Source organism: Phaseolus vulgaris, chromosome 5 (genome assembly GCF_051622355.1).
Source record: "Phaseolus vulgaris cultivar YP4 chromosome 5, ASM5162235v1, whole genome shotgun sequence".
Classification (NCBI taxonomy): Eukaryota; Viridiplantae; Streptophyta; class Magnoliopsida; order Fabales; family Fabaceae; genus Phaseolus; species Phaseolus vulgaris.
Window position 1 is genome coordinate 37,271,996 of NC_143502.1, and position 25,033 is coordinate 37,297,028.

Genomic DNA, 25,033 nt, shown 5'->3' on the forward strand with positions numbered 1-25,033 from the left:
TCCCTTGTCTATGAAATATCATCTGTTTTGCAATATAACACACCTGTACATACTTTCCACGTTTACCCAATTTCTTGGGATGAATAGCTAGCGGATAAAATTATAAGACTATTGAGACTGTGGCTCATATATCTTGAGCATGGAGTTTGGTTTGATGTACTTTGTTCCAAGCAAGTACAAATTTGGAGATTTATGGAAAACTTATCATTGAATTAGACACTAGTCTTGTAAAAATTTAACGTTTAACAAAGACTGGAATTAATACATCTTATCAGTCGATGCATAGTTACTTCTATTTGTTCATCAACTGTAATCAAAATTGTCAAAAAATCTCAATGTAATGAATAGTTCTTTATCTTGCTTCTTTGTAACAAATATTAGTTATGCTTGTTTTACTCTGACCCTTGTTAATTTGATATAGTTGCTTCAGAATTTCAGAAATGGAAATTTGTGGGGTCTATTTTTATTTTTTTTTATCTTCTAGGCGACACGAAAAATAAAGGCCTTAATTGGTAGTGAGTTGATAGATCACGAAGTAGCACAAACATGAGTTGATGATATTTGAGTTTGCAATTTTGCCACTTTCTGTCAGTATTTATACATAGGAAAGTGGAGTAGGTGGTTTGTATCCAATCATTCATTATCATTAATTGCATTTTGGAACGAAAGAGCATTTGATTTAAACAGCACATCATCTTTTAATGGTAATTTTACCGAAATAGATGGCTAAAGATGTTATTAAGTGCAAAACTTATCTCAGCAAGATACAAAGTTCTGAGTTCATTGAGAAGTTACATTCACCTATTATTTGGCATGTTCAGTTGCAAATTTGCACACCATTTATATGAATGCCACAAACACCAAATTAACAAAATACTCTCACTTTCATTTTTTTTCCCATCATTTGAAAGCTAGAAATAATGAGATTTAAAAAATTTATCACTTTTGGGTTGGTGGTTCATTTGGTTTAATAGAATATCATGAGGACCGGTAAACATTCTTCTATGCTTCATTTGGTGCAATGAAATATTTAAATGGGCTCTAAAAAAGCTTCTAAACCTATGCATAATGATATAATTAGTTTAAAAATTTAAGTTTTGTTAGTAATTTTAGAAGCTAGTTATTTATTGAATGAGTTTTGGTTTAATGTTCTCATTTTTTTACTTTTATATAATTCTCATGCATGTTGTGTTTGAAGAAGGAGGAAATTTGTGGGTTGAGAAGGGAGTGAATTTGTGAGGATTGAGGATTAGAGAGGATGTGAGATTGTTTGGATTGAGAGATGATAAATTTGATTTATGAGAATGATTTATTGAAATTTGTGAGTGTTGTGATAGTTAAAAAATGATTTAAAAATTATTTTAAAGATATATAATGTAAGTTTACAAATTTATTTTTGTTATTAAAAAATATTTGAATAATGAATTATGATAATTTTTTTTATGTAGGTTTGAATTAATTAAATTTGTTTTAATATATAATATCTATAATTACTTGTATTTTTTAATAAAAAATTAAAAAATAAAATTAAAAAATATAATAAAATATATATTTATGTTAAATTAAAATAAATTTATTAAATATAATAAAAATTACAAATATAATATTTATTATTATTATTATTATTATTATATATATATATCTATTATTTTATATAACTATATATGTGTTGTGTTGTTAATATTATTATTTTATTTTATATTTTGATTATTTATAATTATATATTGTTTCTAGTAGTATAATTAAATTTTTAAAATTATTAAATAAATTTATGTAATATTTAATTTTGTATATTGTATATTATAATAAAATAAATACACAAGGATATTTGAGTAAAATGTAATAATCTTCCATAAAATAAACACAAATTTTTTTATTTGTGTGAAGATTGAAAATAAACTCCAACCCTCTTGTCCACCCACTCTCCCAAAACTAATGAAACAAATAAAAAAAAATATCCCCTTCCTCTGGAAATAGACACAGCAGTAATATATAATTGATAAAACTTAAAGTTACCAACCTAATTACGAACTTAAGGTTTCATAGAGATGTATAATATGATATTAAAAAAATAAACAAAATACTAACACACTTGGAGACAAAATCTGATCGGAAAAGTGACATGCATAACCTGAGAATTAGATGTAAAATATCAATTCTGTACAACATACCAATGATAAGTTGGCCCTACGATGTTTATAGTCAAAAAAACATGAAAGTAGTAAATGCTGTATGCTATATAAGTTGGCCCTCGAACAACTTCTTTTTTTGTAAGAATTTAAAAACAAAATAAAAAGAAGTTACTTTATAAGTTAAAAAACTTCTATAAAGTAATTTATGTTTAAATTAATTTTAAGTTATAAATATATATATATATATATATATATATATATATATATATATATATATTTGTCTAAATAAACCAAAACTATAATCTCCATATGAAAGACACCCATCTCATATACACCAATTTTGGTTTGGACAGAGATATACAGTAGAGTGCATTCTAATTAGTAATAAGCACAACCAGAAAAATTCAACCATGCAATCAGTACAGTTACTCAAATCACTAAGCATCTCATACATTCTAACAGTATGCAATGAATATGAACATTTTAGAATCTGTAAAATCTACCATGGCATTGCAATTGAATAGATTAACACATTATCTACAGATGTTTCTTTCATCTTCAGCATTCATATATAGTTTTTTTCAGTCTAAAGAGTCAGACTGATGCTAAATTATGTCTATATGCATTAGCCCTGTAATGCTGTGAAATCTGTCCAAGACCGTGTTGTACTTGTTTTTCTGAACATTCATGTCATGCAATATTGCGAGTATGTATAAAAAGTAATACATGTTACCAAGTAGTAAGGTTTTGGTTTAATCAGCTAAAATTTTCAACAGTCACCAAATTTTTCTGTCTTTAATTTTTTAACCACTGTCTCCAGTCTTTTGATTCTCTCTTCAAGATCTTTTACATTCATTCCAGACACACAATTATAGCTTTCATCTTGAGTCGCAGATAGGCTTACTCTCTCACTAGACAGCCTTGCTTCTTTGCTTCCATTTGCATCTTCAATATCTTCCTTCAAAATCAATGGTTCAACAGTATCTTTTCCAACCAGTTTTGCCGGTGGTGATATCCTTTTAGCATTTTCGTAATCTGCAGTAGAGGCTGAAGAACTTGGGTCGGACAAATTCTTACATCTTGTTGGAAATTCAGCATCAATATTTTCATTATCTTTGAAACCATCTTGAGCAGAATTTCCAGAAGGAACAGTTTTCAAGCCTAGCAGGAAAATACAACTTAGTGTCAGATATGGGCCTGCAGTAATTTTTCCAAGCAAACTCCTTACTCCCATGAAATCTAGGCACACAACCTGGAACATCTTGATCCATTCCAAATTGCATACCAACTCTATGTGGCATGTATTTCTTTACGGTAGAATCAATTCCAACAAGCACAGAAACTCTCAAGCATGTAACAAAAGAGACTAGTTCTTTATCCAAATCCTTCCCGTACCAAAAATTCATTTTCTGGATAAAACACCTTGAACCTACCAGCATATTGAACATAAGGGTGCCATCGAAAATGATCCATAGCCGAGTCTAGTGCCAATCTCGCATTGTCAATTTTCAAGGGCTTAACCTTGTGCCACCTATACAACCTTGCATATTAACCAAGAGAGGAATTTTACCTCATCCAACAAAATCTTCTTCATACATAATGTTTACACAGACCAGTTATATAAACTTTGTGAGTAAATATGCATTTAAGCCATGAGATTCATAGCACAGTTCAATGACAGTACCATTTACTATGATTTTTCTTTGCTGTCTATAATATTACCATTTACAATTACTCAAACGTCTCATGCTTACTATGTCTAGGCTCTAAAGAAACACATACTGGAACACCACTTTCACCTACATGTATAGTATAAAGAGAATATGTGTTTATATACTCATTAGTTTTGAACTAGTTCAACCAAAGCATAAGCACTCTCAGATTCAGAGCAAGACCATATATATCATATGCAGTAAGTTGGAACACTGGTGGGTCGATACACAAAGGTCCTGACATTGTGTGAATATCCTGATGGGTGATTGTAACTGAATTTGACTCCCAAACTGCCCTCACCAAGTTGAGTGCATTGCTCATGGAAACTACTGATTGGTCGAGCTAGACATGCGTCCCAACGATCACTCTCCGGCATTGTCTCGGCCACTGTGTATATCCCCTTGGCATCTGTGAATGCCTGATAGTTTAGAACTTCTCCAGACCTGGTGATGCAAAGGACAGCAACCTCAGCACCTACATTAGAGCACTAAAGTCAATTATCTTTTGTTAAGAAAAGGAGATAATAGTCTAACAGTATGTTAGAATAAGTTAAAATTGATATATGGAAATTGCATTGTGATTTGTGAGTTGCAGCAAGATTTTCAAATGCACTAGTAAATGGAATCCTGTGTGAATCAGCATCGATCACGTTGCAAGATTAAATACTCCTGAGTGATCGATAGTTATGTAGTACCGTTAGAAAATGGTGAAAAGAACACCCATAAGAAAGGGAAATAGAACATGAAACTGTAAGCTTCCAAGCAATGGGAGGAATATGCATGAATATACTTCAGCTTCATAGCAATTGTAAAGGATGGCAAGATGAGAGCAGTGACATCTCCTTCGTTCAGTTTTTTTGTACGATTGCTAACTTTCGAAATGTGAAAGAATGAATGATATGAAAGTTGAAACTATGAATCATCACCAAAATGGTAAAATCTGAAAATGGGATTACTTAAAAAACCAGACACAAAAGAATAAGAAAGAGGGTTTGTATCTGATAGAGACAACATTAAATTAGGTTGCACAGAACCAACATTAAATGTTGTCAGAAGTTTATTGGAATAACAACCATGAGGTATCGGTGGCATAAAAAAGGATCTTGAGGATAAAAATAAGGAATTTTAGATAATCAAACTTTTGAAACTGAGAACTATCAGCCAATTGAGAGGTTTTCACCCAGACAAGTATCAAACCCTTCTAGAGACACATATCTTCTACAAAAACATAAAAAGACAGCTAGGAGTTTATTCTTACAAGTTTGGTCTTCTTTACCCTAAAATACTCCAAGGACAGCAATACTAATTCTCTCATGGAGGCACTAACAAGGACTCCAGGAATTTAGTCGAACACCCTCCATCTCTTATATCTCTCTTAACCAAAATCTTTTGAATAACACTTGAAACTACTTGTGAACAAAAATGTTAGGGAGTAAAATATGGTTATCATAGAAAATGTATGGCAAAGAGATGTTCAATTATTTTTTTGAGCTTTAGTTTGAGACACGCTGATAGCAACCTAATAAAGGAAGGTGGTCATAAGATAAATAATGTCAAGGAGCTTTGAACATACAAGATATCCACAAGCATAAATCAACTAACACAATACATGAAACGATGAAAGGGTAAGAAAGAAAAATAGAAATCTTCACAATGATTAGACAATAATAGTCATTGATACAAATAAACTTCAAGAAATGGAAAGGCAAAGTGAGCAGAATGAAGAGAATGTCATGAAACATCTTACTCAACTAGTCATACTATCATGGAAAAATCCATATATCCGACTGGATTAGGAACACAAATATTCCAGATATCAAATTCTACTTGGGATTGAAGAAAGAAAAATAATTTCACTCCCAGCAGAGGCTAATCGGATAATGCATTCTTATTCTTATGAATATCTGCAAATACTTTGATCAAACCAATCAGGGTCATCTCATTCTCCTTCTGTTGATTAGTAAAAAAAAATACAAACAAACAATTCATCAATCATTGTCATCATCATCCTCAAATGTCAACATTCTGAAAACATCTTCCTTGTTCCATTCCATCCAATGTGTCACCAGGTCTAACTGGCTAATAAGGACTAAACAATACAGTGCACAGTCTATGCATGGTTTCAAAAAAACAGTATCCGTAACCAAAATTTTGACTGCAACTATAAGGTTTTTGGGTCAGCCGTTACTGCAATTGTATCCATATTTGTCCGCAATTTCCTACAATATCAAATATCACAACAAAACTTCAACTGCTACCGCAATTTGAAACCTTGGTATTCTTTTGCTATGACAAATTTACTCAACAGGGTCAAACAACCAGAAAATCAAGCAAAATATTTGAAGGGCTAAACGGTTAAAACGCTAACAAATAACCACACCACTGATAACAACATGCACAGCTCAAATTTTCAACCCAGTTAAACAATCGGTGGAGAGTGACATGGCTAATTTACAACAGCAAAAAGCAAACAACTTTCATCAAAAAAGGAAAACACCATCTTAGAAACTCGATCAAAACGACAAAAAATTGAAACAAAACGCCTATTGAAGAGAGCGAGAGGAAAACCTTCAACCACATGGTCTTCAGGTCCAAGAGAAGAATCCCCACAAACATCACAAACAACTCTTCCATGGATTTCACCAGTCCAAGCACTCACACCCACAACAAAAAGCAAAAGAATCAAACCCATCACTGTCTTCTGTTTTTCCATGGTTGGGATTGAGAAAAACAACAAAAAATGGCACCTTTCTCAGAGAACTCTGTTTTTTAGTTTGTGGGTAGTTTTCTTTTAACTCTAAACAGTGCATTGATATTCCACCGACACAATAGGTGAACACTAGTGTAGCTTGCATTAGTTTTTTTTTAATTATCTGTTTGTATTTTTCATTTGAAATTAAGATGATTCTTTTATCAATAATAATATAAATAAATATTTAATTTATATTTATAGATTTAATTTTTATGTTGTTTGTAGATTTAATTTTTTTGTTTTTTTATTTAAAAATAAATAAATTAAATATTTTTAATTTACTATTTTTTTTGTAAAATTTATTTTTTTATTTATTTATTATATTTTTAAATATTAAAAATATTTATTTGTTTAATGCATTTAAAATAATTTTTTTTTTCACTTTTGAAACCGTGTAGATAGATAAATAAAAACAAAAGATATTTAATAGAAAATTAAAAAGAAAAAGATAAATAAGAAAATATAAATATAAATAATATTATATGAGGAATTGAGTATCCTGATATACTCTATTTACATTTTACAAAATTTATTAAAAGATAGAAGTCTTGACTGATGTAATCTTTCTAACAGAAAATTGAAATTGTGAATACAAATATGACTTTAATAAAACAAAATTGTAAAAAGTATTGTCACCAAACATAACTTGAGCATAAAGGAAAAGAAAAACTTGAAGTTATATATTGAATTAAATTTTTTCATTATCAAAGATACTTTAAAGCAAAATTCATCCATATTAATTATTAGTATTTTTTAAAAAATACTAAAAGTTATATATTATCACTTTCATCTTAAAAAAAATTATTTAATATTACAAAAAAATTAATAAATAAAAATTAAATATAAAATTAAAATAATTTATTACTATTTAACTTAATTGGAGAACATGTTATAAACTAAAAAAATTATTAGTTTCTAAAATAGTTTTTATTATTAATAAAAATTTATAAAATAATTTTAAATTTGTATATAATCAAAATTTTAATTATTTATTACTTTATATTCTAAAATAAAGTAATATCTATTAGTCTTTTATAGATTAATTTATAAATATGAGTAGATAAAACCTTAGCTAATTTAAATACCAATTTATAAATTATTTTATAAACTTTTATTAATAATAAAAATCACTTTAGATATCAATAATTTTGTATTTTTTAAAATAGTATATAATTTATTAATATAATGATTAATTATTGTGGGTATCTTTGATTATTATTTAATGAAATTTTTAGTATAAATTTAAGATTTTAAATTCCTTATATTAGTATTAAAATTTTAAGAAAAGTGAATGAAATTAAACAAAGTTGTTAGAGTAAAATGTAACATGCATTGTCTTATGCTGATGAAATGTTTTAAACAAAGTATAAATATTTTTTAAGCATCAGATGATAAAAAAATATACAATTAATGGAACATAAAGATAATGCAATATATTTATAGTTTTATTATATGTGTACAGTAAAAATTCATGATTACAATTAAGAAAAAAAAGTTTAAAATTATTAAAAAAAATGTGAAATTTTGATGGAATCGTTACCCTTTAAAACACTGAATATCTTTGGTGATAAAAGAACACTTGAATATATCCATATTATTATCTTATTTGTAGTTTTAAGCAGGAAAATGTTAAAGACACCATTACATGTTTAATAATATAAATATATTCTTTTAATATAATTTGTTTTTTCAAATTCTTATTTAACTAAAAGAATATTATGTAATGTCTTTTAATTATAATAGAAACAAATTAAGGATTTTCAATAAAGGATTAAACAAGAATTTCACCACCTACCATTTTACGGGCTTCTGTTATCGTTATCCTCTTACCAACTAACCAAATTTCTTAGGCAAATACTTCCTTCACCATATCAATTTCAAAATACACCAACCTGATATTAAAATGACAAAAATATTCTTTCAAAATGACAAAAATAATCTAAAAAAAGCTGTAAATAAAAATTACTTCCGAAACTTTTAATCCAGAAATATTTCAGATTTAGATATCCGAAACACATTTTTAAATTCCAGAATTTTTTATCCAAAATGTATTTTTGATTTTTTCTTTTCAGATTTTTTTATCCGTAATTTTTTATTTTTGAATTATTTTTACTATTCTAAATTTTTAAATTCAAAATAAGGGTAATTTTGGAAATTTTGAAAAATAATAGGATGTAGGTTCAAATTGATATGGTGGAGGAAGAAATTGCCAATTTCTTTACATTCAGACACGAGGCAGGAATTATCAGCATTAATATCTTAAGATATTTTGAGAAAGTATTCACTTTTTGTTTTAATATATTATTGTGAATTATAACATTATTGAGAATATTATTTTGACTGTTGAAAAAATTGTATTTTTTCTACACAGATTAGAATTGTTAAACAAAAAAAAAACGATAATAATATATATAATTTAAAAAAGTCATTTAATAACGATTAATTTAAAGATAAAAAGTAATTAATCATTATAATAATTAATTTAACTAAAAATTTATTGATATTTAAAATAATTTTTATTATTAATAGCAAGATTTTAATTATTAATTATTTAAATTTTAAAAACGTTTTAATTATTACTTTATATTCTAAAAACTATATATAAAGACGGAATATTGTATCGTTTTCATGGTTTTTGGATGTTTGAAACAATACTTTTGTTTCGAATTGAATGTACAGGAAAATTAAACAAGAAAACTTTTGAGTTTGCTGAAGAGGTATTGTGCAAGCATATACTTCACCTTCGTATTTACCCAACCGGCGTAAATAGACAAATGATTTTTTTTAAAGAAAACTAGTATTATAAGTTCAAATCAATGAACAAATTTTTTGTGTTAAAAAAGTCTCATGATTTTAAAAGGAATAATTAGATATGTGTAAAAGTACGGAGGTATACGTAGCGAAAAAAGGTGGCAAATAACAATTTCATGACTGTTTCTTCCTGCACCTCCATACCTTCTTCTCTCACCTCCATAAATTTCCAAATTTCCAAAAATACCTTTTTATAATATTTTGAATTACGTAATCTGGAATTTATTTTTTAAATATGTAATTAGCTTCCTGATTACATAATCCGGAAGCCATTTTTCAGATCCATGATTACTCTCTGGATTACATAATCCGAAAGTCTTATTTAACTTCCGGATTATGTAATGCAGAAGTCTTTTTTCAAATGAGTTTCCGGATTATATAATCCGGAAACTAATCTATGGGGGTGACACAAGAAGGATAAAAATGTATTTTCAAATTGTGTATGGAGGTGGCAGAAGAAGATATGGAGGTGCAGGAAGTAACAGTCCAATTTCATATAAAGATAACGAGTGTGCAGTTTCTTCTTGCACTCTTACATTTTTCTTCCTGCACCCCCACAATTTTTAAATCCTGAAATTGACTTTTACCTTTTATTTGAAATTAGAATTTGGGAGTATGCTACGGATTCATCAATCCGAAAGTGAATCATGTTGTTTTCTGGATGAAAGGGTGTTCCAGAAGTAAAGTTTGTATAAATTATTGATTTCTTGATTGTTAAATCTAGAAGTCAAATTTCTATTACGGATTAGTGGATTTGGAATAATTTTTTTCAAGTATGTATTTTTGAATCCATAATCCATATTTTGAATTATGGATTGACGTATTCGGAATGGTTTTTTCAATTATGAATTTATGCATTTTTTTATTTTGGATTAACACTGTCATTCACGTACTATCGGAAACACCAATCTGGGAGGTTACCGGACGTGTCAATCTGAAACTTTACCAGAAGCGCCAATCCAAAAATTTATCGGGTTTCATAATCCGGAATGCAAAAAAATAAATATATAGTTTTATATAGGGATAGTTTTGTTCTTTGCACAATATTGTGGGTGCAGAAAGAAAAATGTAGCGGTGCAAGAAGAAACTTCCTAACGAGTAACAGAAGGAAAGAGGCCCAGAGGAGGTCCAGTGGGTTTAATTTTTGTGACAAATGCAAGTACTCGGTAGCCCACTTGGGCATTCATGAATTCTGTTGTTGCGAGTGTGAAGAAGGAGAGAGAAGCGAGAAGGAAGGAGGGTGCAGCATGGGTGATGATGCAGATGCAGTTGCAGGTGTGAAAATTGACGTATTCTGGGACGAAGGAATGGTGAAGCACGACACTGGAATTGGTGTATTTGACACGGGAATGGAAGTAGGGTTCTTAGAGGTATTGGAGAAGCACCCTGAAAACTCAGACAGAGTTCGGAACATGGTGTCTATCCTCAAAAAGGGTCCAATCTCTCCTTACATTTCTTGGAACTCTGGTAGATCCGCTCTCGTCTCTGAGCTTCTTTCCTTTCACACTCCTGGTACTCTTTTCTTTTTCCATCACCATCATTATTCTCTGTATTCACATATCATTTTGGTAATAAATTAAGTTTGAATTGTTATAGTTTTGAAGTTAATAGAGTTTGAGGTTAATTTTACTTATAACTGGATTAAAAAAAAGTCAAATTTATTGACCCAAGGTTTAATAAAAAATGAAAGTTGGTTTAGATGGTGTAACTAAAATCCAAACACAATTTTAGAAACAAAATTTAGGGCTTAGGTTTGGGATTATAACTGTGTTTTTTTATTTGTTAAACTAGTATTCTATTTATTGTAACTGTGCAAATATATATATCGAGCAAATATTTTTTTAGTCAATAGTTATTTGTTTATGTAAATTAAAATAATTTTATTATAATTTTCAGTAAATTAAATTAATATAAAAATATGTTTAAATTCAAAGATGGTAGGATTTGTTAGAGGGGGTTTAAATAATAGGTAAGTCTCTGACTTATTGATGAACAGGTTCCAAACTAATTTTCTTTTTATTTAGGTATTTGATCATGTAATTTTTTTAAATCGGTTCTCTAAATTTTTTTAACCTGCCACATTTTGTCATTTTGTAGTGGTTTTAAGTGGTCAAAAAGTAATTTTAGAAACCTATTTTTCTTTTCAGTTTGGAGACCCAATTGACAAACAAAATAGATATAGGACTTATTTAAAAATTACAGATGTTTAAGGACCTACTGCGTAATTAAACCTTATTAGAATTTAAAATAAAACAGGATCAAATATAAATTTAAAAATAAAACATACTTATTATAGCAATAAATAATTCAGATAATTTAATTTAAAATTTAAAAAATGATAATTGTTATAATTTAAAATAAATAAATAAATTGTAAAATTTTAGAACAAACAATTTCAATTTCATATATTCTGGGCGTAAGTTACTGTGTATATCAAGAGAACAGAGAAAAGACAACACATAAAGTGAGTTAAGAGAATAAGAGAAAGCTGAGAAAGTTAATTTACACAGTAAGAAGAATAAAGAGTTGCCCTCTCTAAAATTAGTACTCCAAGTTAAAATATAGAAATAGAGATATATAATTGTTTTGAAGATAATTTGGGCATTGATGTGAAATGCATTGAAATGGTTTTCAAATGTTGTAAATCATTATGCATCAAGAGAGCAAAGAGAACACCTAAAGTGAGTTAATTAAGAGAATGAGAAAATAAGAGTTATACTTTCTAAAATTAGTAACATATATTATATTGGAGTTGGAGATAATTTGGGGATTGGTATGATATGGTTTGAAATGCTGTAATTTCCTAGGATACGTAAATGAACTCTTAGAAGCTGACAAAGAAGGGGGGAAGGTGCTTTGTGCTGGGACATTCTTGAACCCTGGATCATGGGATGCTGCACTTCTTGCTGCTGGTACTACACTTTCTGCAATGAAGCATTTACTGGATGGCCATGGAAAAGTTGCTTATGCCTTGGTTAGGCCCCCTGGTCACCATGCTCAGCCTTCTCAGGCTGATGGCTACTGTTTCCTTAACAATGCAGGTCTAGCAGTGCAATTGGCTTTAGATTCTGGGTGCAAGAAGGTTGCAGTTATAGATATTGATGTTCATTATGGAAATGGCACAGCTGAGGGGTTTTATAGATCTAATAAGGTTCTTACCATCTCTCTTCATATGAATCATGGATCATGGGGTCCATCTCATCCCCAAAGTGGATCGGTTGATGAGCTAGGTGAAGGAGAAGGTTATGGCTATAACTTGAACATACCTCTACCAAATGGAACTGGGGACAAGGGATATATATGTGCCTTCAATGAGTTGGTTGTTCCATCAATCCAAAAGTTTGGACCTGATATGATAGTTTTGGTTTCTGGACAAGACTCCAGTGCAGTAAGTTATGATTTTCTTCTGTACCCAATTAATATTTATTGCCAAGTTTACATAAACTTGATTTCAACCTCAAAGATAAATCAAAACCTGATAAGATAATGGCAGTGGCACGTGACTTTCAACCCTAGTTTTTTAACCACGATATGAAAACTTAGATAGTACAGTGGAACGAAACAGATAAAATGAGTGTAGAAACAAGTTTGTGTTTGATACCCTCATCAGTCCACCTAATGTTTTACTGAATTTTGAAATATGATACCCTCCAAAAATACCAAGACGATGTATTAAACTTGCCCTGGTCAAGTCACTATAATCTGTTAGTGTTAATATGAATCCCAAGAGTATATCATGTTTCAGTAAGTGGTTATTCCACAGAAGCAAATCTGTCAATAACTTTATGTTCTCTTTGTTTTCAAAACATTACATGTGAGTTTCTTCATGATTTATTTAATAAATCGTAGCTCTAATGTGAGGGTGATTAATTGATTATATGAAAAAGACATTAGCTCTGGTGTTTAGTTTTTTAATTAACTGTTATGAACATTTTGACCAGGGTATCCTCACACTCATTGCAGTGAGAATAATCCCTTGGACAAATGGACAATGTTAACTAGGCGGTATTTCCAAATTCCTCCTACAGTTGCCTTCTTCTCGTGGACTTCAAGTTTTCTGATAAATTACAGTATGTCATAACTTATAAATAATCAAACAGTCCATCTCCTTTCAATCACTCAAAGATCGTTTGCATGTCACTTATAAATAATCAGCATACTGTAATTAGTAGTTGCAAGTTTATTACACTAATTTTCATGATCCACATTCTTTGTTGCATTGGATTAATCACCTCACTTGTTTGTTCTAAAGGTTACAACAAGTGCATTGTTTCCACCTCAAGTCCGTATCACCGCATTCGAGATATTATCTGTTATCAAGTTCAGAGTTTTGTGATGGAGTTCTAAACTCCAAAACAAATAATACTTCAGATGCGGTAGTTTAAGCGGATTTGAGGTTGAAACAGTAGTTTTATGTGGCTATGTTGTAATGTAGAATCCAAGTTGCAGTTTTGAAAAAAATGAGTTTTACTTATGTTATAACCTGGTGTGGTGTGCCTCAGTTTGATCCCAATGGAAGACAATGCTTAACAATGGAAGGCTATAGAGAAATTGGACGGATTGTTCATGTTCTTGCGAAAAGTCAGAGCGATGGGCGCCTTCTAATTGTGCAGGAAGGTGGATATCATATCACATATTCTGCATATTGTTTACATGCAACACTTGAGGGGGTTCTCAACCTTCCGATCACTCTACTATCAGATCCTCTAGGTGGGTACCCAGAGGACGAGACATTTTCAGTCGAAGTTATAGAATCCATTAAGAATTATCAAAAAGATAAAGTGCCCTTCTGGAGAAACTCCTAAGATACTTCCTCCAGGAGTATGAGAGATTCACCTCCAAATTTCGTTTACCCAACTCAATCCAATTATATTTCTGCAAATTGAGTTGGATTTATTTTGTTTAACTCAATTATTCTGCTTCAGCACAATATACATATTATAGCAATAATGAAATGATTATTAGTATTATATTTTACATGTATTAGGCCATTGTTGTGACATTCAACCATTGAACTCACTTTTTAAGTAATTCCTTGTTTTTCAATTCTAGGAAAAGAAATTCATTTTCTTAATTTTAAATTACCTATATATATTGTTATAATCCATTTACTCAGCTATTCAATCCAATCCAACTCAATTTAATTATGTTTCGTTTAGTCTTAAGTTAGACCAAACTTGATTTGAGGACGACGAGGATATGCACTACAAGAAAAATTTTTTAGAAACAATTTATCAATAATAGAAACTATTTTTTTTTAATGTTTAAAATGACATTTAATTTAATCATTATAGCAACTAATTATTTTTTGTCTCTAAAAATTAGTTTTCATTTCATGATTTTCTTGTAATGATGTAAACTTAATGTCATGCTTAAACGTGGGATTTATCATGTAATTATTTAGGGATTGAAAAAATTGTTTTATAAATGTAATATTTTCCATCTAGTTGAGTTTGATGGTTAAGGTTCGACTTTAATTTTAATTTTTATGTATATTTTAAAGGGTATATCATCAACTAATTAAAAATTACATTTTACATCTAAAATATTTAGTTTTTTTAAGTGAGAAAGAACAGTTATAGTCATTAATTTTGAAATCAATGATTTAAATTGTAACTAATTTCAGATTTTCTTAAATACGCCTTTGGTTTTATCATATTTATCAGTCCTTGATCTCTTAACTAATGCTTATTATTTCATTATTTTATTATACTTTCTCGCTTTAAAAAAGTTAAATCTATATTAAAAAATATTATTATAAAAGTACACTTCTATATATCATATTTAGTTTTTATTTACATCATTCATTTTATTTCTGTAACTACACGATTTGAACCACTCATAGTTCTAACATGAAACCACTGAGAGCACTCATTAACTGGAAGGAGAAACAGAGTTGGTTGAATTCTTCCATTGCACGCCACTCTAGTTTGCTTTGACAAAACATGATTACGTGAATAAACAATAAGGATGGTCTCAAAACAGAAACATATGGCATAACAAATTTTGAGTTTTATATGAAAAAAACATCAACAAACCATGTCCACTAATACAGATATTTCAAGTTAGGCTTAGAAAATTGTGCCAATTGACGCCGCGGACAGTGGCTGAAAACTGGAATATTGTTGCTCAAATTCCATAACCCATATTCTTTTAATAATCACATTCTACTTTCAACCCATATAGTGCTTTCTTAGCATAAGATACCAAAAACCAAAACTTACTTGGATACCAAACTAAAGTTAAATAAAGTTGTTTTTATGTCAAATATTCTCACATTCTTAAGAAGTATATTTTTCTCTTAATTTTTTGAAATACCGTGATGAAACTCTGAATTTTAAAACAGTAATAAGATATTATAGTTGATCATAACAATATTATTTTAATGGATTTAAAGTTGAAATATTGACATGGTCAATGAAAAATATTCTAAAAATAAATTGTATAGGTGAAAAAAGTGGTCAAAAAATAACTCTTACATAGGTAAAAATGAAAAAGTAGTTCCAAAAATAAATTCTCAAAAAAAATAGTTTCAAAAACGAATTTTTATCTAAGTAAGAATGAAAAAGTGTTAAAAAAATAATCTTTATTTCTTTAGTAAGAATCTTTATCTATTACATCTAATAATTCTATATCATTCTGGAGAGTTAAGGTCAATAACAATTTAAATATATATTAAAAAAAATAATACTATAAAATCACAAATTCCTCCTTCCAATATCTAGTTGCAAATTTCTAATTAACTCCAACCTCCAGTTAAATTACAATATTATGAACTGTGGTGCAAAATTCTCTTTCGTCTTCCACCTTAGAATCATTTTCCATTAGCATATGCATGTGTAGCTCTTTATTCCGAGCAGCATAATAGAGACACATTTAATCAATGCATGAGTTAATTTATGGCAAGTGGGTCATTCTTCAGTCCTACCAAGTCTAAACCCTAATTAATTCTATCACCAATAATGCACCCTTACCCTTATCGTTCACATTTCTCTCTTCTTCTAAACCAATCAACAACTTTTATTAAACCAAAACAAAGTAGTCAAATTTTCATTCAAACAAAACTCTACCTATATATGTATAATAAAAAATTAATTAAATATTTTATAAATTTATATATTTTTAGTTACATTTTTATTAAAAAAAATCAATATAATATTTTATCGTTTCATCTCACTGTTAATCAGATAACATGATCATTATTTACGTTTTCTGTTTTGTAATTCATCAATTAATTTGTTTATTTATTCTTCAGTTTACCTATCATTTATTTATTTTTTTAAATATCATCTCGCTAACTGACAAAAAAATAAGCAATAAAGTTAGAAATAAAAAAATATTTTAATACTAGATAAAAAAACTTTTTAATAAATTTCGATTAAAAATAAACAAATTTGGGTACTTAATTAAAATTTTAATAAATAATAAACTAAGATTGGTAAAAAAAATTAATTAAGATTATGACTGAACTCAGTCATGTTTGAAAACCCCACCTTTTAATTTAGCTGATTCCACGGCACCTTTACAAATAATACTAATCTACTTTAAGTATTTGGTTAAAAATATATTTGTTGAAATAGTGAAGTGAATCATTATACTCAGAACATGTTCATTATCATTTTTAACACGAGCTTTAGGTTAAGATTTCATTGAAATTATATTTTCATAACATTATAATAAAAAATACTAAAAGTAAAAGAAATTAAAAATATGCAGAGATTAAAACAAAGTTTAACAGTTGATATTCCTTAAACATAAGAGTGAAAGTTTGTCAAACGATTTTTATTTAAAGATATCTTTAATTGTATTTGGAAAATGCAAAACAGATGAATGAAAACAAAATAAAAAAGGAAAGAAAATTTTTAAAATTAAATTAAAGACAAAAATGATTTTAAAAGTCAATTTTTTTTTAACTTTTGTCTTTTCATTATTGTGAAAAGGTTATATCATTATCCCTATTTTATTTTCCATTTAATTAAGAAAAAAATTTGATACTAAATGTAGTTTACTTGAATTTTATATTTAATTTCTCTTGTAAATTGAAAGACAATTGAGTACATTGAAAAGACAAATGATTAAAATATAACTAAATGAAAAATTTTAAAAATCATAAATTAAATTTTTAAAAATTTCTAATTTTAAAAAAAATTGATTTTAATTTTCTATAAAAAAATTTAAACTTTTAAAAAATTATTATCATTTGTTTGGAATATAAAGAGGAGGGTGAAAGCAATAAAAGCAAGTAGTTTCTAGTTTCTACCTATCAAAAGAAAAGAAAAGAAAGTCAAGTTCCAAAACCATAAATGAAAATTCTCGAATACTGAATAATTCTGGGTAATGTTTGAAATATGAGTATAATTACGATGAAACTTTTAGGTAATGTAATTGTAAAGTGGGTATAGATACTTAAAAGTCTCCTCTAATTGTTTGTAATAGGATTGATAAAAAAATTACTCCAATTGAGATATTTGGATAATATTTGGTGGGATATTCCAGAAAGTTTTTATAATTATCATTATTATTATTTATTAAGCACATTAATATATTTTGATACGGTCAGTCATAAGACTGGATGAGTGACTCGTCTGGTACTGACCAATACAAATAAAAAAATTTATGAATAAAACATTGAAAAATTTATACAAATTTTTTCATACTCCACATAAAAAAAGTTACATTTATTTGTTTATGAAATATTCAAATAGAAATTATATAAGAGTAAATAAATGTCTCAATAACTAATTTGAATGAAAAATTAATAAAAGACACGTCAAACATACTTCTTCCAGTACACTAAATAATTCTTACATTATTTAAAAGTAGAAATTAAAAATATTTTAAATACATTTTTTTAATCTTCTCATATATATTTTAAAAATAAAATCGTAATAAAGATTTAAATTTTAAAACAAATAATAATTCAAAAGAGATAATTGAGTCTAATGATAGTATATTAAGGGACTACTTATATTTGAAAGATAAATTTAGATATTTGTTAGAAAGATTTATTTAAAAGAATTTATAGGAAAGAAAATAAAATAGTGGCCCTCTAGCAATTATCTTGGTACCGACATTAGCGGAGCACTTTATAAATTGACCCGCCACCACAATCTATGGAACTTTCCTAGATAATGGGACCCACCCCTTGTTTTTGTCTTTTTTTGCTTGCTGACGACAAAACAAAACCACGGTTTTGAAACATCACCAGGTTCCTAAAAACTCAGCACGTGTTACCTTCAACCTCAGATCTAGTTTCTACTCTCGCTACGCAACCATTTCAGATCACAGTGTAACCTCTTGTAACTGTGAATACCAAATAAAAAAATGTTTTTTTTGGATTAGTATCTTCAGTTAAATGAGAACTAACCTTCTATATTTTATAGAATTTGAATTTCAAACTTTAGAAATATCCATCTCTCTTAATTTTAGAAATATAATAAATTTTTAAAGATAAAAAATAAGTTTGCTTGTCGTTTAAAATTTGAGCACTGAATTCATTTATGTAGTTGACTTGAAATATACAATAGTAAAAACATGATTTTTTCAATGAATAAAATTCCTAATAAATGTTCCACCATCTTTACAGTAAATACAATTGAAAATTCCAAGCCCACATAATTCGTACATGCCCTCCACTTGCTACTGGTTAATCAAAAGATGTGGGACAAAATCATTGTTAACTCCTTTTTTTTACTTCCTTTACCATGCCTCCACAATTTTTTAGTAGAAATCACTGCCAACCAATGGTATGAGGCAAAAAGAAAAAGAAAAAGAAAAAAAAAGGAAGGGAAAAGAGGGTTTGGAGAGGGACAGTCTTTGTGGAGTGGCCTGACACTTTGTTTAGGGTTCCTTCCTTCCTTCGTGAAATGTGAAAAGTTGGAGACATTCCACATTGGCACATTCTGCTTCATGTCTTTTTCTCAATTTTGGGAACCTCAATTTCCTCTGATCCATTCAACATTTTCTCAACAAAAACTCTTTGTTTATTCATAACCGTAGGTAAGAGTAACTGCCAAGCACGCTCTCTCACATTCACACTCATGTTATGTTTTAGTTGCTTCTAAGCTTGTCATTGGTCATTTTTCCGAGTATTGTGGCCAGTGTCTCATTTTCGCGTCTGATATAATGGTGTTCTGATTTTACTGGGAAAGTTTGTCTCTTGATACTGTCTTTTGTTTTTTTTCTTTGTGTTTCACTAGGCTAACTATGGAAGGTGTTCAGTTAGGAGAAGTCTTCATCTTGTTTTGTTTTTGTCTGATCTCTACAATGAGTTATGGCGCTACGAACTCAAATGATGTCAAAGTTTTGAATGATTTCAGAAAAGGGTTGGAGAATCCTGAGCTTTTGAAGTGGCCGGAGGAGGGAGATGATCCCTGTGGTCCTCCTTTATGGCCTTTTGTGTACTGTTCTGGAGATAGAGTAAATCAGATTCAGGCCAAGAATCTTGGTCTTAGAGGGTCATTGCCTCAAAACTTTAACCAACTCTCAGAACTCTACAATTTGGGTCTCCAACGCAACAACCTTAGTGGGATGTTGCCCACTTTTAGCGGATTATCCAAATTGGAGTTTGCTTTCTTGGATTACAATAAATTTGATGCAATTCCATCTGATTTCTTTAATGGACTTAGCAGCCTTAGAGTCTTGTCTCTGGAAGAAAATCCACTGAATATGAGTAGTGGTTGGTTGTTTCCCCCGGATTTAGAAAAATCACTACAGTTAACCAACCTTTCTCTGGTGCAATGTAACTTGGTTGGACCATTACCGGATTTTCTGGGCACATTGCCATCTCTCACAAATCTGAGGCTTTCAGGTAACAAGCTGTCTGGTGCCATACCAGCAACTTTTGCACTATCTTCAATCCAGGTTTTGTGGTTGAATAATCAAGAAGGTGGTGGGTTGAGTGGTCCTATTGATGTTATTGCTTCAATGCCTTTCCTTAGACAGGTTTGGCTACATGGAAACCAGTTCACTGGGTCAATTCCTCAGAATATTGGAAATCTAACTTCCTTGCAGGAACTCAATCTCAATAGCAATCAACTTGTTGGCTTGATTCCAGAGTCCCTAGCACTTATGGACCTGGATATCCTTGTGTTAAATAACAACATGCTAATGGGTCCAATACCGAAATTTAAGGCTGCCAATTTTTCGTATGATAACAATTTATTTTGTCAAAATGAGCCTGGACTTGAATGTTCCCCTCATGTTACTACTTTGCTGGATTTTCTAGATAAGCTGAATTACCCTTCTTTTCTCGTTTCTGACTGGTCTGGTGATGAACCATGCACACGCAGCACAGGGTCATGGTTTGGATTGAGCTGCAATTCCAACTCAGAGATATCTATTATCAATCTACCTAGACACAAGCTAAATGGTACACTAAGTCCCTCACTTGCTAAGTTAGATTCACTCCGTCAAATTAGGCTTACAGGAAACAACATAACCGGCTCTGTTCCCACTAATTTCGCCAAATTAACATCTTTGGAGTTGTTGGATTTAAGTTATAACAATCTTGAGCCTCCATTTCCAAATTTTCATAATGATGTGAAGATTATTATTGCGGGTAATCCTCTTTTGAATCAAACTGGAGGAAGTCCCAGTCCTGTGCCTATTAACAGCCCACCTTCACCACAAAATCCATCAGAGCCTCCATCCTCTCATAAGCCACCTGTTTCAGATCAGAGTTCAAGATCAAATCAATCCAAGCCCAATGACTTGAAAAGATTCAAAATAGCAGCAATAATGGCTGGAGTTGTATTGTTTACAGTTGTAACACTTTTGGTTGCTTATCTCTTCCTATGTTGTAGAAAGAACAAAAAAGCCTCCTTGGATGCTCCAAGTTCCATTGTGGTTCACCCTCGCAATCCATCTGATCCTGACAACATTGTTAAAATTGCAGTTTCGAACGCCACTGGAAGTTTGTCAACAAAGACTGGTACAAGTTCTCTTAGTAACATCAGTGGTGAAACTCAAAACTCTCACATAATTGAGGATGGCAACCTTGTCATCTCTATACAAGTACTACGCAAGGTTACCAATGACTTTGCTTCAGAAAATGAACTAGGTCGTGGAGGGTTTGGGACTGTTTACAGTGGGGAACTTGAAGATGGGACAAAGATCGCAGTGAAGAGAATGGAGCATGGGGTTATTAGCAGTAAGGCAATAGAGGAGTTTCAAGCCGAAATAGCTGTTCTTTCCAAGGTACGGCACCGCCATCTGGTATCCTTGTTGGGGTATTCCGTTGAAGGCAATGAAAGACTTTTTGTTTATGAATATATGTCTCTTGGAGCTCTAAGCCAGCATCTTTTTCATTGGAAAAGCTTGAAGTTGGAGCCTTTATCTTGGTCAAAGAGACTTGCAATAGCACTAGATGTTGCCAGAGGCATAGAATACCTTCACAGTCTTGCCCGTCAGACTTTTATTCATCGAGATCTCAAGTCTTCTAATATCTTATTGGGTGATGATTTCCGGGCTAAAGTTTCAGATTTTGGTTTGGTGAAGCATGCCCCAGACAGTGAGAAGTCTGTAGCTACCAAGCTTGCTGGGACATTTGGATACCTTGCCCCTGAATATGCAGGTATGGCTTGCTTGAAATCACCTCTTCTGCCCATGATGTATATGTTGACATTTAGCATTAACTGCTACTGGAATCATTATAAACGCGCTCTCTAGAAATCAGCATGTAGTTTCTGTTAGTTTATAGTCAGTTACATTGTTCTTAGAATGAAAACATCTTAGTAGTGTGCAAGAGGTCTCTCTTTCTGTCTGCATTTGAAAATACAAAAGTTAACAACAATTGATGTCTAATTACATGTCATAATGTTTCAAAATTTGTAAGCAATATGATACGATACTTGTATTGCTCATCTAACAGTTGGTGATATCATTGCAATGTGTGATGGTCTTATCATCTCAGTGTGTTTGATGTGCCTTCCTAGCTTTTCATACTATGTTTTGATGTGTTTCAGTGATGGGGAAAATCACCACAAAAGTTGATGTGTTCAGCTACGGTGTGGTTCTGATGGAACTTCTGACTGGACTTGTGGCACTTGATGAGAGCCGGCCAGAGGAGAGCCGGTATTTGGCTGAATGGTTTTGGCGAATTAAATCAAGCAAGGAGAAGCTTATGGCTGCCATTGATCCAGTTGTGCAAGCATCTGAAGAAACTTTTGAGAGCATAACTATTGTAGCTGAACTTGCTGGACATTGCACTGCAAGGGAAGCGCATCGTAGGCCAGATATGGGTCATGCAGTCAATGTCCTGGCAGCATTAGTGGAAAAATGGCAACCAGTTGATGATGAATTAGACTGCTACTCTGGCATCGACTACACAAGACCACTTCCTCAGATGTTGAAGATTTGGAAGGAAGCTGAAGGCAAAGAGTTCAGCTATGCTTCTAGTCTTGACAACAGCAGAAGCAGTATTGCAGCCAGGCCTACTGGGTTTGCAGACTCTTTTACTTCTGCTGATGCAAGATGATTTTGAGCCAAATTTAGCACAATTCGTAGATCCTTTTGTTGTGTTCTTATTCAAATTCACTTGGGTTCTCCATGTCTGTTTCTGCAGTCAAGAGGCAAAAATTATGTCTCTGGATTTTGTTCTGTTTTTGGACATTAAAATACCATACGAAGGTGTAGATAAATATACATGTTTTCTCTTTATTTTGTCTTGTATACAGGAACATCAATTTCTACGTTATAGTAATGGTTCTGCGTGACAAGTGACAAGTCACATTCATCTATGTTGTTATCCCATCCATGTTATTATGGTAGGTGTTATTATTGAAATGCTTAGCAGAATATTTTATCCATGAGATTTTTTTCCACCTGCATTGATAAATTAAAAATGTTGACATATTTTTAGGCACTTGAAGTCTTGGTAGCTTCGTTAGTTCTTTTTCATCTAATTGAATCTTGACAACTACCGGATTATCAAGCTACTTAACTATGTTATATCACTCCAAGGGAGGGGTGAAGCCTAATGTTATTATCTATATATACAAAAACAAAAGGTTAAGAATTTGTCAGATTTGTCACTTGAAATTTGTTGTGTTCATACTGAGGGGAGACTGAGATTCAACAGTGAGCGATTTTATGGGAGAGAATTAGGGTTCAATTCAGGTAAATTCAATTATGTCCCTTCTGTGACTTTTAATTTCTTGAATTCTAAACTGTAGAATATGGTGAAAACAAAGTATAGCATAAGAATTCATAGAGGCTTCTGTACTTGACAATTCTTATTTTCTTTTGTCTGTTTTTACTGTAGCTGGCAGCTGCTACTTTTGCAATGCATCTCTTGGCTAGCTAGCCTGCACGACTTTTATGTTTCTCTCAGCCTCATAATAGGCTTCCTGTGGTTTGTGTTCAAAGTCCTTGATTATTCCATTGGCTATGAAATCTTCTTTCAAGTTTTGATATTGATAAACTTCATTATAGAGGCTAGTCTGTGTCATGTTATTACTTGCCACAAGAAAATAGACTAGTACGTTTTTCTTATCAAAACTTGCTTAACTAATGCGATATGTCCCGGTAATTTTCTCCTTCAATGTTACAGCAATCTCTTTCAGTAATGGAATCACAGTGATAAGATAATAGTTTCTTAGATTATCTGCACCAATTTTTAAATGCTGGTTTATGACTTGCAAGATAGATAGAAACCTTTTTGGTTTTAAGGAACTCAACTACAACTGTTCTTTAACTATTTGAGCTTTACTCATTAGCCATACTAATACTTAAACTCTAACTCTTTCATGACATTTGAATCTTGCCAAATCTATATCAAACGTTCAGAATTTTTAGCAAAAATTTCACTGTCTAGGTTGATGTTACAATTTTATTATGTTTTTAGCTTTAAGGAGCAACTGCAGAGGTGTTTTAAGTTTGGATACTAAGTTGGACGAGTTTATTTCTTTGGTAGAAGGTTAATATTGAAATCATAAGGTTTTTAAAGATAAAGTTAAGAAAGTTAAATGTTACAATGGTGTGTGACAATTTCTTATAGTAGTGTGGTTGTTATGCTATGATATGTATTTTCTCTTCCAACGCACCTCACATATATGTGGGTATATCTTTAGTTCTTTTTGTCGAACTTTTGATGTTTTTTTCTCTACCAATGTGCCTACCACATCTTCATGGACATATACACACACTCATGTGTCTGAATCTTTGTAAATTTTTGTGATCCACTTCATGTATTTAGTTATTTAACAATATAATCCACAACACACTGCATAAAAGTGCTTTTTTCACATAAACAATATAACGACACAACATTATAGCGCTACTTCTTGGTTCTCTCTTTAAAATAGAAACAAAAACAAAGTGCAAACTACACATGTTTTAGGTATATGTCTTATTTCTTGTACAACATTGACACTAATTTAATTTCTGACCAAAAATATCATCAATGTTAAGTACTTTAATATTCTTTATATGAATTACACTGCATCAAAATTTTGTCCATTCATATTTATTTCAACGAGTTTCTCCATAAGCTTTTTTTCCAAAATCAATAGTTTGACAATTTTTGAAGTCATAACAATCTTTAATGTGATGGATTTAAAAATAAATATATATAATAAATGGTAAGTTTGTAATTAAATTATATAAAAAATATTAAATAATAGTAT

General features: G+C 30.5%; 3 protein-coding genes across 6 annotated transcripts; 2 read left to right on the forward strand and 1 right to left on the reverse strand.

Moving 5' to 3' along the window:
* Positions 1-3,748: 3,748 nt before the first annotated feature.
* Positions 3,749-6,645, reverse strand: LOC137835600 (uncharacterized). Its single transcript, XM_068644187.2, has 2 exons — positions 6,413-6,645; positions 3,749-4,319 (listed from the first exon to the last, which is right to left on the reverse strand). The coding sequence occupies exons 1-2, from the start codon at positions 6,555-6,557 to the stop codon at positions 4,036-4,038; spliced, it is 429 nt and encodes a 142-aa protein (XP_068500288.1). The 5' UTR covers positions 6,558-6,645; the 3' UTR covers positions 3,749-4,035.
* Positions 6,646-10,568: 3,923 nt separating this feature from the next.
* HDA08 (histone deacetylase 8) lies at positions 10,569-14,384 on the forward strand. 3 transcript variants are annotated; one of them, XR_016521127.1, is made up of 4 exons: positions 10,569-10,919; positions 12,215-12,795; positions 13,349-13,477; positions 13,910-14,384. XR_016521127.1 is itself a non-coding variant. In XM_090302662.1 (4 exons), the coding sequence occupies exons 1-3, from the start codon at positions 10,655-10,657 to the stop codon at positions 13,403-13,405; spliced, it is 903 nt and encodes a 300-aa protein (XP_090158788.1). In that variant the 5' UTR covers positions 10,569-10,654; the 3' UTR covers positions 13,406-13,412; positions 13,910-13,940. The 3 variants fall into 3 exon arrangements, 2 of the variants coding, with proteins under 2 accessions (XP_090158788.1, XP_068500289.2); XM_090302662.1 differs by having other exon boundaries at positions 13,349-13,412; positions 13,910-13,940; XM_068644188.2 differs by lacking the exon at positions 13,349-13,477 and having other exon boundaries at positions 10,571-10,919.
* A 4,778-nt stretch (positions 14,385-19,162) lies between these two features.
* Positions 19,163-23,146, forward strand: LOC137835602 (receptor-like kinase TMK3). Of its 2 annotated transcripts, XM_068644190.2 has the most exons (3): positions 19,163-19,406; positions 19,607-21,981; positions 22,373-23,146. In XM_068644190.2, the coding sequence occupies exons 2-3, from the start codon at positions 19,614-19,616 to the stop codon at positions 22,882-22,884; spliced, it is 2,880 nt and encodes a 959-aa protein (XP_068500291.2). In that variant the 5' UTR covers positions 19,163-19,406; positions 19,607-19,613; the 3' UTR covers positions 22,885-23,146. The 2 variants fall into 2 exon arrangements, with proteins under 2 accessions (XP_068500291.2, XP_068500290.2); XM_068644189.2 differs by lacking the exon at positions 19,163-19,406 and having other exon boundaries at positions 19,432-21,981.
* The last annotated feature ends 1,887 nt before the right edge of the window (positions 23,147-25,033 follow it).

Excerpts from the sequence above, each read along its gene's own strand:
- LOC137835600 (XM_068644187.2), bottom strand. The coding sequence starts at position 6,557 with ATGGAAAAACAGAAGACAGTGATGGGTTTGATTCTTTTGCTTTTTGTT. Across the intron at positions 4,320-6,412 it reads TGAAGACCATGTGGTTGAAG|GTGCTGAGGTTGCTGTCCTT; the intron begins GTTTTCCTCTCG and ends GCTCTAATGTAG.
- HDA08 (XM_068644188.2), top strand. The coding sequence starts at position 10,655 with ATGGGTGATGATGCAGATGCAGTTGCAGGTGTGAAAATTGACGTATTC. Across the intron at positions 10,920-12,214 it reads TCTTTCCTTTCACACTCCTG|GATACGTAAATGAACTCTTA; the intron begins GTACTCTTTTCT and ends GTAATTTCCTAG. Across the intron at positions 12,796-13,909 it reads CTGGACAAGACTCCAGTGCA|TTTGATCCCAATGGAAGACA; the intron begins GTAAGTTATGAT and ends GGTGTGCCTCAG.
- LOC137835602 (XM_068644190.2), top strand. The coding sequence starts at position 19,614 with ATGGAAGGTGTTCAGTTAGGAGAAGTCTTCATCTTGTTTTGTTTTTGT. Across the intron at positions 21,982-22,372 it reads CCTTGCCCCTGAATATGCAG|TGATGGGGAAAATCACCACA; the intron begins GTATGGCTTGCT and ends GATGTGTTTCAG.